The 13,846-nt window shown below is 29.6% G+C and overlaps 2 protein-coding genes across 2 annotated transcripts; one reads left to right on the top strand and one right to left on the bottom strand.

The window, feature by feature from the left end:
• Nucleotides 1–1,017, bottom strand: CEN4 (protein CENTRORADIALIS-like). The gene is made up of 4 exons (NM_001289283.1): nucleotides 817–1,017; nucleotides 653–714; nucleotides 257–297; nucleotides 1–125 (listed from the first exon to the last, which is right to left on the bottom strand). Exons 1-4 carry the CDS (start codon nucleotides 1,015–1,017, stop codon nucleotides 1–3), a joined length of 429 nt encoding a protein of 142 aa, NP_001276212.1.
• Nucleotides 1,018–10,343: 9,326 nt separating this feature from the next.
• On the top strand, nucleotides 10,344–12,582 carry LOC100799576 (BASIC LEUCINE ZIPPER67). Its single transcript, XM_003541922.5, has 5 exons — nucleotides 10,344–10,500; nucleotides 10,986–11,841; nucleotides 12,056–12,127; nucleotides 12,229–12,258; nucleotides 12,340–12,582. The coding sequence occupies exons 2-5, from the start codon at nucleotides 11,020–11,022 to the stop codon at nucleotides 12,424–12,426; spliced, it is 1,011 nt and encodes a 336-aa protein (XP_003541970.2). The 5' UTR covers nucleotides 10,344–10,500; nucleotides 10,986–11,019; the 3' UTR covers nucleotides 12,427–12,582.
• Nucleotides 12,583–13,846: the final 1,264 nt, after the last annotated feature.

Genomic DNA, 13,846 nt, shown 5'->3' with positions numbered 1-13,846 from the left:
TTAAAGAGAACCCTTGTTGTTGCTGTTTTCATCACTCCCCCTTCGCTTCTGCTTGAAAACCAGAAACACAAACCTATGTATCCCTATGTTTGGCCTTAGAATTTCGTACTCCACCACCTCATTTCCTGTTCAAACACACACGGTAGTATATGTTTTTTTTTTCTTAAGAAAAATATAATAATAAAGTAAAATGAAAGCTATTCTCTATGTGTAACTGCTTGTGTATATATCTATAATAAGAGATTAAGTAATTTACCAAATGTGGCGTCCGTTGTGCCTGGGATATCTGTGACCATCCTGTGAGTTATTAAATATGGTCGGACACTTTGTTTCAGTCAGGCTCAGACCATATATAGAAAATGAAATCACCTATATATATATATATATATATATATATATATTGTGTATTATCATCTGAAACTCTTCTATTTCTATATGCATGCGTTTAATTTCTTGTTTTCTTTCCATATCAACTTATTATATCCATATTCCTATATATGTAGTTATGTACTTTACCTTTTTTATTACTTAATCCATTATTACAAGTCAAGAAAATTAAGGTAGAGTGAAGACCTAAATCTGCATGCAATAGTTTATATTGGTGTTTTATATAAATCATATACATAGTATATATATAGTATCATATGTATACCAGTGTAAGTGTTCCCTCAGATATGGATCACTAGGGCCAGGAACGTCTGGATCTGTCATGACCTGAAAAAAATGCATGGAAATGGAATATACAGAAATGAAAACAGTAAGATATGAAAAGATCGATCGAAGAGATAGAGAGTGAGAAGAAGTATAGGTACATACCAGAGTGAAGAACGATCTCATATCGCCTCCATGAATCTGAACCTGAGGCTTAGTGGTTACTGAGGAAAGGAAAAACTCATGACCATTATAGACCTGCTTATTGTTGTAGGAGACAGTGATTTTCACAGTTGGAGTGAAATGATCCACTACATCTCCGATCACCCTCCCAATAACAAGAGGATCTGATGATATCATATTCATGGTCATGAAAGGTTAACTAGTTGAAGAATTAGCCTCTGAAAATGAGTGTGAAGCTATGAGGAACAAAATATATAGTTAATGTACTTGCTTTTGAGGGCTAGCTTTATGTGTGTAAATGTGAAGCAGAAACCCTATATTTATACTGCTGACCCTTCAATACTTAATTAGGAGTCATGGAGGGAAGCGAGAATTAAAGAATGTAGAGGGGGAAAGTTGAAAAAGAGGAACATTATGAAAAGGCTAGAGTTGCATCACATTCAGAAAATTATTGATAATATATAAAATAACATCTTTTCAAAAAAGATATAAAACGGCATATATTTAATTTTAGTGTTAGTATATTTTCCTTAAACTTTGCACACACATAAATCATGTGTGAGAGTATGAGAAAATCTAATCTTGATCATAAACAAATGGCGAATGATTAAAGTTGTATTTAAAAATCAATCATATCCATTCATATATAAAATGAAAACCATTCTTTTACCTCTCATACATTCATTAGACATAAGTATATATGTAGAAAGAATCTTATCCTTCCATATATTTGTTTATATACGTTGAAAGATCAGTTTATATATCTATATATATAAATCAAAATGGGTCTTATATTTTTTATTGAATAATTTTATGTTATCATTCATCAATCCTCCTCCGCGCTCTCACTCACGGTATATGCACACTTAAAAAGTTTAGTTATTAACCTATATAATATTTTTTAATAATCTCTTTAAAAGTATTTTTTACTATATATTATTAAAAAAATTGAATAAAATATTAGGATAGCGATAGTCTATATGCCTTCTAAAGTCAATGTAAGCTATACAATTTAAAGAATATTTTTAACAATATCACACATAACTTTGTTATATAGAATTTCCAAGTTTAAACCCAAATCGTTTTCTAAATAAGCAATTTAGGGTAACTTCGATCTCTTTAACGAACACTAACAATCATAGTACATATATATGAATAGTTAAAATTTAAAGTAGTTAATGTTAATATGATATGAGAAAAAGTTTTATACAGTGTAAAAAATTTAATTTTTAAAATAATTTAAATTAAATGACAATATAAATTTATTCTACATTATCATTATCAGTATATAGATATTAAATTCATTAAAAAAATATAAGCTAACAACTAACTTAATTATTTAATAACTTTAATTTAATTGAATAACTTTTTTACTCAACTGCCCTTAGATTGAAAATTACTTTTATATAAATCATACATATTTACATAATTTTGTATTAATACAAAATTAATTGATAGATTATTTATGTATATCAAAATTGACAAAATATATACTTTTAAAATATATAATAATATAAATAATTTGATTTCCTTTTTTGTTATTCTTATGATTTATTTGTTGTTGGATCAATAAAATTACAATATATTTAAACTTATTAGTACTGTAATAATCGATATATAACTTATAAAAAGATTATGAGTGACTAGGATCCACCAAGTAGTAAAAGATTTGGAAAAATATACATAAGTTATAAATATTCTAACTAATTTCAGTATCAGTGTATAACAAAAAAATCTGTACAAAAAAAGTGTTGAAACAAAAAAAAAAAACTTGGGTTTTGTTCTTTGTGGAATTCAACGGTCCTGCATCGATGTAACGGGGGCACGGGTGGATGGTGTTTTAGGAAGTTATGAGTTGTTCATGATGGTGTAAATCTGACGAATTTTTGGTTAAGGAAGATGAGCTTGGGGAGAGTGGATGGCTATATCAGGATGACCAGAACCATGCCATATATAAAATTGCTGTCTTCTTAATTACAGTATTCCTATATTCCCCTTCGGGTCACTTTATTTTGATAATTATATGATGTAATCACTTACTAAGTAGTCACTTTATTATTATTATTATTAGTATTCAAGCGAATTTCAAAATTTTATGAATAACAATTTTTTATCTATTCATGGAATTTTCTGTAGTAGATTAAAAAGATGATGTCTTATTTTTTTTTCAAAAGAAATAAATCAACATAGTTTATATTTTTTTTACAGGTAATAGAGAGACATTAATTTAATTTAAAAAACAAACAAAAAATATAAAAGATATAAAAGAAATAAATATATTTGACATTTCTTGGTTTCAAAAGAATAAGACAAACATATATAACATATATATCTTGAATAATATTATTTTTTAACAATTGTTCAATATCTTTTTCATTTGAATAGATTTTTTTTGTGTTGTGCATTAAAAAAAGTAGAAGATACCTGTGCTAAAAGAAAGTTTGATAACTATTACAAAAAGAAAGAAAAAGTTTAGGAAAATTTCAAGGGTATTAATGAGATTACTTAATAAATGTTTTATACTAAAAAATTAGGTAAAATCCAATGAAATTTATCACAATCGTTACAATTTGTATATTTTTTAATATTAATTAAAAGACCTTTTAAGTTATAAAAAATTCTAATTGAATACTATTAAATTTTACTTTACTTCTTAAAAAAATCCTAAAAGTCTTAATTAAATACTAAAAGATTTATTTATATCATTTAAAAATCTTAATTGAATATCATAATATTTTTTATTAAAAAAATGTTTTGAAATCCCAATACCCATGTAAAGAATAGTCATGAGGTATACCCTCAGTTTTTTTCTGTTACAATTGGAAATGTAAAAGAAAAGAAAGTAAACAAGTAAGTTTTTTTTTTTTACAAAATACGATTTAGTGTGCATTATTTTAAATTTTTTTTGAAAAACACTATCTTATATTCTTATTGCAAAAATGACTTAATATCAATGACTTTGTAAGCACATTATTTTGAATCAAAACAAAAAAACTCAGGAAATAATTTTATTTTCTTCAAAAACTTATTAAAAATTGATAATTTTTTATAGACAAAATTACACTTTTAGTTCCTCACTTTAGGTCTAATTTTGAATTTGGTCTCTCATAATTTAATTTACTAATTGGATCCTTCATTTTGTAAAAAAAATACAATGTTGATTATCACGTGTCAATCTCTAATAGTATAATTTTTACCTTTGTGTATTTTACCCCAACCCTAAAGCTTGGTTTTTAAAAAATTACCCTAAAGCCATGGATCTTCAACAATGACCACTGAAACTTCATCTTCCTCCTGCTTTTCCTGGATCAGATCTCCTACATAGTGAAAAAAGGGGCATTCTCAGAAAAGTTTCAAACTCAGAAACACTGCAATAAAATAATGGCTTCAAAGTACAAATCTCACTATTTTCCTTATTCTTTTCTCCAAAAAATGACAGCTTGTCTTTTTTTATGATACACCTACCCATTTGATATGGAGTAGATAGTAACCAACAGTTCCTTCTATTATATTTGTACTTCTGTTGTTTTGGCAGCAACCTTAACATTTCCGTTTCTACAAGCGGCATTCTCAGAAAGTTTTAAACTTTCCTGGATCCATTTTCACTAACCCCAGTAACCCTGTTGCTAGTTTCAGCTTCAATATTGTTGAAAATCGTTGTTGTACTGATTGAAATCTAACACTGCGTTTGGAGACATCAATTTGCGTCGGGAACACTCCGCGGAATATACTTTTCCTTTCCTTCTGTTCTGGTGAGTTTCCCTCATTCTAAAGTTTTCCAAAAAAAAAAAACCGAAAACAAGCAAGACAACCGCCCCATAATCACAAAAGCCGGCACCATTTAGCCCTTGATTTCACTCTTACCATCATCAGACCTTCAGCTTCAGGACTACGTGGTGATCGCAATTCTGAATCTCTCCCTCTGTGACGAGAACAAGGAGCTCATCGCTTCTCATGGAGCGGTGAAGGCGTTGGTGGCGGCGCTGGAGAGAGGGACGATGACGGCAAAGGAGAACGCGACGTGCACCTTGGTTCGTTTATCGCACAACAGGGAGGAAGAGAAGGTAGTGATAAGGAAGGCGGGGACCGCATCTGGTGAAGCTTCTAGAAGGAGGGGGATTGCACGGGAAGAAGGAGGCGGCGACTGCGCTCTACGCGCTGTGTTTGACCAAGGAGTGACAGAATTAGGGTTAGGGGGACTTAGTTTTAGAATTTGTGGGACTGAGTTAGGGATTAGGGTTAGAGGAAATTGGGTAAGTGTTTCACCATAGATAAATAAAAATTTTCAAGAGTCTCTCAGACTTTGATCCCCTATTAGAAAAGTTCTCAATTCTCCTTTGGGGGCTTCAATTCTTACATAAAGTTGTTCTTGTTTTGACAATTCAAAAGTCGGACATGGTTTTTTACTAATAAATTGATACTTAAACTCATTCCATTCTTGGCTCTTTTTTTCTATCAAAGCAGCAAATTTCTAAATTTTCATATGGTCCACCGAAAATTCCTTTCAAAGCCTGTTGAATAATTTTTATGGATTCCATCATTTCACCAATTCGAACTAAATAACAGTTAAGGAATCTCCTTCTTTTTGCCATTGAACTTCTTCATAACATTCATAATTATTCACTTTGTGGAGATCTCATTATATTCCAGAAGCCCGAAGTATGGGTCCTGATAAACCCCAATTTATTACACGTGACAGTCAATATTGAGCTTAACAGTCAAACTTCAATTGAGATTTCAGGGACTAAGATGTAGAATTTTATAAAACAGGAAGACTCAATTCGTGAATTAAATTATCAGAGAACAAATGTGAAATTGAACCTAAAGTGAAGAACCAAAAGTATAATTTTACCTTTTTTATATAAAAGTAATGTGAACTAAATACACACTGCTATGAGCTCACGAGACCTCCAAATGCTAATAGATTTTGTTCCTTATGTAAATAAAGCAAGCCCTTGGATTAAATTGACTTAGTTCTACCATCTGAAGTCAATCTGTCATGTAGCTAAAGGCCCCACCCCTTCATCTCCAGTGGATATCTGTTTCCGAAGTATTCTAAAAAATGGAAATATTTTTTCTTCTCAGCCTAAGAAGATGTGAAGATGTGAAAGCGCCTCTCTCTCTGTGAAAGAACAGTGTGTGGGAAGTGGGTGATAGGAGATTTCATAATTGGTTGGGGTTTTGAATAAGACTACCTTTTCATTTTTCATTCTTATTACTTTCTTTTTCAATATTGAAAAAGTAATCTGCTACTGTTATTCCCTTCCTGGTTTGTTTTGGATTTTCAGCGAGACTTTTGGCTACAATAATTTTGGCCTTCATAGTTACAGTACATGCTTTTGATTAGGACCACGGAGACATTATGCAACATGTTGTACCAGAGGTACATTGCATTAAAATCTTGGATCCCAGAATCAAAAACATGAATTCCTTCAAAATATCACAAATAAAAAGAGAAGAGTAGATTAAATATAAAGGAGGGGAAATGGGTGGGAGTAATTGAAAGAGAAAATGGTTTTGGGTTGTTCACAAACATAGTTCCTTCGCCGCCATGTACTTCACCTGGTTGAAACTAACAACCATAATTGATTCCTATTGGACATTGTCTATTATTATGAATAATTTGTAGTGAAAGACATTCGAGGCAATGGTTTTTGGCTTCCTGTATGCACCATATATCAAATAAATAAAGAAGTAAATCATACATTTCCACTTTTTAAACAACTTATGATAAGAAAAACACGTGAGGTCAAATAAACAAAGGAGCAAACTATACAAATTAATATCCGAAGATTACAGCACCATGTTTGTCATATATAGCTTAAACTAGACATCACTGTGAACTTATCAGAAAGGAAAACACACAGAAATCTTCAAACACCACCTGCTGCGCTAATCATCTACAATCGGGATCTTCAAGTCCAGTAACACTGATCACAAGTAAGAATATAATTTTCAGCTTCAGAATAACACATATAGTGCAGTACAACAAAATAAAATGAAAATATGAAATTTCCATGGTGAAATATTACCCAATTCTGTATACTTTCTAAAAGATGTTGGACACTTCAAACACCACTAAATGAATTAAGCTTGTATCATTAGTTAAAATCAACTTATCCACTTAAACTTTTATAGAAGCTCTCTCGGAACGATTTATCCAAAAACTGATTTTAACTTATGCATAAGTTACTTTTAACTTGGGAGAAACTTAATTCATTGTAACTTGTTATTTCCTTCACTATAAGTGTTTACTGAGAAATTTATGTGAAGCTATACTTTATTACTTTTCCTCCCTAAACAGTTGAATAAGTTGACCGTGTATATCATCCTGTGGCCATTGCCTCATCTTAGACAATTAACCAGATAATAGCATTCAATCCAGGTTTAAAAAACATAAACATAACTAAAATGAAGAGTCTCCAAACTAATGAATCGCCAATAAGAAGCTTGATGAGGTAATGGTAATCGGCACGTGCCCTCGCAGGTGGTGCTGCCATCGGTGACTGATCACACAGCACACGCAAACGATCGAACTCCGAAAGATTCTCTCTCTGTTGAGAAAACGAAAAAGGTGGTATAATTGCGGGTTTGTATCAATATATTCTGAATATGAAATAATTAGATTTTGGCTTAAATAATCATCCGTTAGATTATGTCGACAACAAAAAATCACCGGATAGATCAAATGGTGACTTGAGGTGATTATAAGGATGTTCACAGGCAAAAATATCAAATGAAGTTCTTTTTACAGATTATTTACTTAAATGGGTCTATTTTAAAATTATTTATCCCATGGATCTATTTTTTATTACAAAGCGCTTTCCCGAAGGCTACGTTTCCCGTGAAGGTCACACGTGGCAGGACATGGAACGCGTCCTGCGTACAGGCGCGACAGATAGTGCTGCTGTAGTAGGCACGTGGGTCGTGTTGGGAGCTCAAGCATGACCCAGTTGGGACACATTTTATTTAATATTTTTTATATTTTGTATATTGTTTTTATTTAATATATTTTTATATTATTTTATTTAATTTTTTATATTTTATTTAATAGTTTCTATATTAAATAAATTCTTAGCATTATGTATGATTTTAGTCATAAATAATTTTTTATATTATTTTTATTTAGTATATTTTTTATATTTTATTTAATATTTATATATTAAATAAATCCATAATATTAGAAAAAAAATAAAGAAAATATTAAATAAAATATAAAATATAAAAAAGTAAAAAATATTAAATAAAATAATATAAAAATATTTAATAAAATAATAATATAATATTATTTTAAATAAAATTATTTATGACTTTAAACTCTAAAGTTGAATTTTAAAAAAATATAATTTTTTTACGATTTTAGAAAAAAATAAAAAAAATTCATAATAAGATATTTAAAATAATTTTATGAAAATGTCTTATTACTTTAAATGCCGATGAAAATATCTTATTACCAAAAATTATTTTTTATTTTTTATACTAAAATCGTAAAAAAAATATATTTTTTTAAAATTCAATTTTAGAGTTTAAAGTCATAAATAATTTTATTTAAAATAATATTTTTTATTATTTCAGTAAATATTTTTTATATTTTTGCATATTGTTTTTATAATATTTTTATATTATTTTATTTAATATTTTTTACTTTTTTATATTTTATATTTTATTTAATATTTTTTTTATTTTTTTCTAATATTAATGATTTATTTAATATTTAAATATTAAATAAAGTGCGATCCAACTGGGTCATGCCTGGGTCCCAGCACGACCCGTCGTGCCTGGCTCCCCAACACGACCCAACATGCTGCAGTAGCACTACCTGTCGCGTCTGTAATGTCCTGTCACGTGTCACCTTCACGGGAAACGCGTCCTTTGGGAGGCGCCTTGTAATAAAAAAAATGGAATGGACCCATGGGATAAATAATTTCAAAATTGACCCATTTAGGTAAATAATTTGGAAAATGAACTTCATTTGATATTTTTGCCTATGTTCACAGGTGTGAAAATCAATTCAATTAGTTCGATATTAATTTAGTGAGTTTTAGTTAAATTTGATTCAATATGTGTCAAATCTGTTAAATGTGTGGGCCGGGTAATTGACTATATATATATAAATGAAATTATTAAATATATATAATATTTTATTTTTTAAAATAATTTATTAAATAATTAAATTAAACTATTTATGTTTATATTTTTTCATACCACTGTATTATTTTATTGTTTCTAAAATAAAATATTGAATATGTTAGCATTTAAATAATTCATTATATTAAACAAATATGTCACAAAATTTAGTTTTTTGAAGAGAGAGATTGTATTCAAACACAAAATTTTACAAATAAAAGAATTTAAATTAAAGCATTTGAAATTCTCAAAATTTAAAATTATCTCATCCAAACACACTCTTAGATAGAGAATGTTAAGTGGGGAAAATAATTTATCAGAGAATTTGAATTTCTGTAATCTAGACTTCATTATTTGGATGTTTTTTTGTGAAGAATTTAAAATTTTTAAACATAATTTTAAGCATTTAAAAATCTGGAATTTCAATTTCCTTCTAAAATATGAGAAATTGAAATTCTCTTCTTAGACCATCGATCGAGTGTGGGCATAAAGAAACACGTATAACTAGCACACTAACCATATCTTTTCTTTTTTTTCATTTATTTATTTTCACCCTCATAATTTTAATTTTCTTTATCCAAACAAAAAATTTTAAAAATAAAAGAATTTCAATTTAAATATTTAAAATTCTTACAATTTAAAATTTCTTTTAAATTCACGAATCAGTCTTAACATCACAAAAAAATGTAACTCCGAGGTTGCTTAACACCGATTTACGGGCATGCATTGGTTAGATACTAGAACAACAGTAATACACCAACATTCAACAACTAAATAGTATTAATACTTATTCGTCACAATTTTTTTTTCTTTTCTTATTCCATCATATTTATATTTTTTTTCCTTCTATCTTTTTTCATAGAAATTGAATATCATAAAAAATTGTAGATTCGTTGATTTCTTTCTTAATATCTATTAACAAATAAGTATTCACAAAACATTATTCATACTAAATACTTAGCCAATGTGAACCAAAGAGAAAAGTTCTATAACCTCCCCCGGATTCTAATTTACCTTTATCTATTCAACTAATTGAAAAAGTGACACTTCATTAAATAAATTTCTCTTTTTTAAATAATACTTTTTATGGACTATTAATTTTTTTCTATTAAAATATTCTTAAAATAACATTATTTTTGTAAAAAAAAAATCTTCATTAAATAATACTATTTTTTTATTCACAGATAAAGAAAAAGACAAGAGACATTAAAAGAGGGTAGATGCTTTGACTTAAAAAAAATGGAAATAAAAAGTTAAAAACGCTTTCAGTGAGATACCAAGGTGAAAACGGTTGATGACGCAGAACGTGTCAAACTGTCAATGAAAAAGTAATGCTCTAAACTGAGTGAAAGAAATGTTGTTTTAAATGTTACCAATGGCAGTTAAAGTCTCTGTCTCTTTGCACTGTTACCATTCCTTCCCTTCTCCTCACTCTCCCTTTCTTTCACTCTGTTGGTGTTCCTTCTTTTCTCTCTGATATTTTCTAATTCCAAATCTCTCTGTTTTAGAATTCAGATTCTCCCTTCTGTTTGTGTTCAGGTACCCTTGCTTTTAGTTTTATTTTCCTTTTCCAAGTTCATTATGTGGTTTTGCTTATATTTCTTTCCCTTTACCTTGTTCTTTCATGTGGATCATATTCAGATGCATGTTTGCATGTTGCATGCAACTGGTCATTTGGTGATATAATCCTATCAGAGCATCAATTACAGCATCTGAATTATCTGATACGCAATGTGAATTATCTATTACATTTTCCTTTTTTTTAGATTTAATTGTTTATCTTTCAAATTTGTGTCTTACTATTAATTTTCTCTTTTTCTTTCTTTATTGTTCTTCTGGGGGGGTAGGGGGGTTGGTTGAATACTCAGGCAGATTTGTTAAAATTAAATTCAAGTCATTGATTTGATGCACTTCAATTTCTTAAGAACTTTAAATCTGAGAGTTCATGAAGTTTTCTCTGTCTTTTTTTCTTTTTTGCAATAAATAATGGTAGTTTCTGAGACAAAAGCTGTTGCTTATGGCAGGTTGTTCCAAGAATTTGCAGCTTTATACAAACACATGTCTCTCCAACAACCAAATCAAGAGGTGCCATTGCAAGAACCAGAAGCCACATTTTCTCAACTGAGCAAACAAAACTCAATACTCTCACTCACCCTTGATGAGTTCTATTGCAAGAATGGGAAGAGCTTAGGTTCCATGAACATGGATGAATTCCTTTCCAGCATTTGGAACTCAGATGATAACAACCAAGTTAACCCACCACTACCAACCCTTGATGAAGCTGCGAAGGGTAAAAGTGTAATAGCAACAGAACCCACCACAATTTCCCAGCCAGGCTCATTATCTGTCCCTCCTCCAATTTGCAAGAAAACAGTGGATGAAGTTTGGTCTCAGATCCACAAAAGCCAACCAGACCACAATGATGCTAACAATAGCCTTGCAAGGAATGAGCCACTACTCAAAAGGCAACAAACACTTGGGGAAATGACTTTAGAGGATTTCCTAGTAAAAGCTGGGGTGGTACAAGAATCATCATCACTATTCAAGTCTTCATTATTACCTCAGAATCAGATTGGTAACATTGCAAGTAATGGACCATTGGGTGCAGGTTATAGGTTGAGGCCTGTAATAGGGACAGGATCTAGTGTGTCTTGTAATGGACTTGAAACACAAAACATGTTGGCACAGAATAACAACTTAGTTGTAAAGGATCTCACTACAAATGGTGCTGTGGAGAAATGTCCAAGCTTGGGAGAATCAAATGGGAAGGGTAATAGGAAGAGGATCATTGATGGTCCTCCTGAAGTGGTAGTAGAGAGAAGGCAGCGCAGAATGTTGAAGAATCGAGAATCAGCTGCACGTTCTCGAGCACGAAGACAGGTTTTGTGCTCATCATAAGCTAGTCTTTATTATAGATCAATCTGATATGCTTGTTAGTTATTAGTCATGTAACTTAGTATGGTACGCCATATTTCATCTAATCATTTTTTGTTCATTTTGTGTGCTATGTTAGTTACATGAGCTATGTTACTTCTATCTTATATATGCACATTATTCAAGGTCTTTTCCCTGATGTCAAAATCTTGTAAGGCAGGCATATACGGTGGAACTAGAAGCAGAGTTGAATCTGCTAAAGGAAGAGAACGAAAAGCTCAAACAAACTCTGGTAGACAATATTGAAATTGAAGATTCTTGTTCATATTTTTTTCCTTAATGAATTATGTTTTTTGATGTTTAACATACTTTATCTTCATTTAAATCTGCCAGGCTGAAGCTGAACGCAAGAGAAAACAAGAGGTTAGTGGTTATCTTTCAAATATAAGTTATTGCATGGATATTAAGTTAAAATCACTGTGTAATTATCATGCAACTATGCAGATTTCTCAGAGAAAGCACACAACAATGGCTCAAAAGAGGACAGAAAATTTGAGGGCAATGAGGAGGCCTCTAAGCGCATCCTGGTGAACAAGCATCAACAGCAAGGATTAAAAATTAGCATACACATGTGGAAAAAATAAATAATGTATCTGTATTATCTAAGATACACCTCAACCGTTTATTAAAATTTAAAATGTAAGTACATTCGGAAATATATGGACAATAGGAAAATAAGAGAGGATACATGATATTATTATTCTGCTGCATAAATAGTTTATAAATATTTTAAGGGTTATAAATATTAAGTATCTCAGCCAGTTAAGTTTAATTTCCCTGCTTGTATTAAAAATAATTATAATTTATTTTGCTTAAATTTTATCCTTATTTAGATATTATTTGCAAATTAAAAATAAATGAATGTATTATTATTCTTATCAATTGACTACCCTTCTAAGTTCTAATGAGACTGTTGGAATAACATAAAGGTTGTGTTCGGTTCAACTGAAAGGTTAGAATGGTGAAACTTGCTTTATTGTGTTGTTCGGTTATAAGTGAATTGGGGATGAAAATTTCTTCGTGCACCTCAATCTTTGCTTCATGCACCTAATCCAGAATGGTGCAGGAAGTAATTATGAAGGTGCTGAAAGCAATTTCAGTTGGTCGGCTTTATATTGTTAGCTGCTGGACTATGGACGTTTTTTTGACTATCGGCTAAACATAGGGAAGATATTGGGCCGGACCCAATTTAATTCGTAAGTGCACAAAGAGCCCTTTAATCTCCGTGTGAGAATTTGGAAGTGGAAGCACCGCATCAGAGCAATTAAGCGTAATTTTAGCGCATGTAAACAACTTCTCTAAAACTGAGTTTAGTTTTATAAAACATAACCATAATAATGGTTTTGAAAAGAAAAACATAATAATGTTGTGAGTAATTCCACAATTATATAATTTTTTACACATAAATCAATATGAAGAAAAAAAAGTATGATTAAATATTTTTTTTTTATTTTCAAGTCTATTTTCCTATATGAAAAAGTATTATTAGAATTTGACTATTTATTTTATTTATTGTTTATATAATGTTAATGTGTAGTAATTTTTATATATATTTACTATAAAAATTATATTTTATTTTAAATTTATTGAAATAGTGTGATTTTTATTAAATAAATATAGTTGTTAACTATTTTAAAATAATATTTTTAATAATTTTAAAGATATGAACTTTTATTATATGATAATATTGAAGATTTGAATTGACTAATTTCATCACGTCATAAATTAAACACTTTCATTTAGTATAATTAAAATTATATATCATTATTACTATTCAGAACAATAAAGCAATATCAATAAAGAAGTGAGAACATATATTATTTTGGAGTAACTACATTTTTTATTATTTTATAAATGCCTAAAAGATAAAAATAAAAAAAATAATAATAACATGTATTAAAAAAAGTAATAATAGCAAATCAAAACACATTGAATCATAATTATTTTTTAT

Source organism: Glycine max, chromosome 13 (genome assembly GCF_000004515.6).
Source record: "Glycine max cultivar Williams 82 chromosome 13, Glycine_max_v4.0, whole genome shotgun sequence".
In the NCBI taxonomy this organism is placed as follows: domain Eukaryota; kingdom Viridiplantae; phylum Streptophyta; class Magnoliopsida; order Fabales; family Fabaceae; genus Glycine; species Glycine max.
This window is presented reverse-complemented; position numbering and strand designations above follow the sequence as displayed.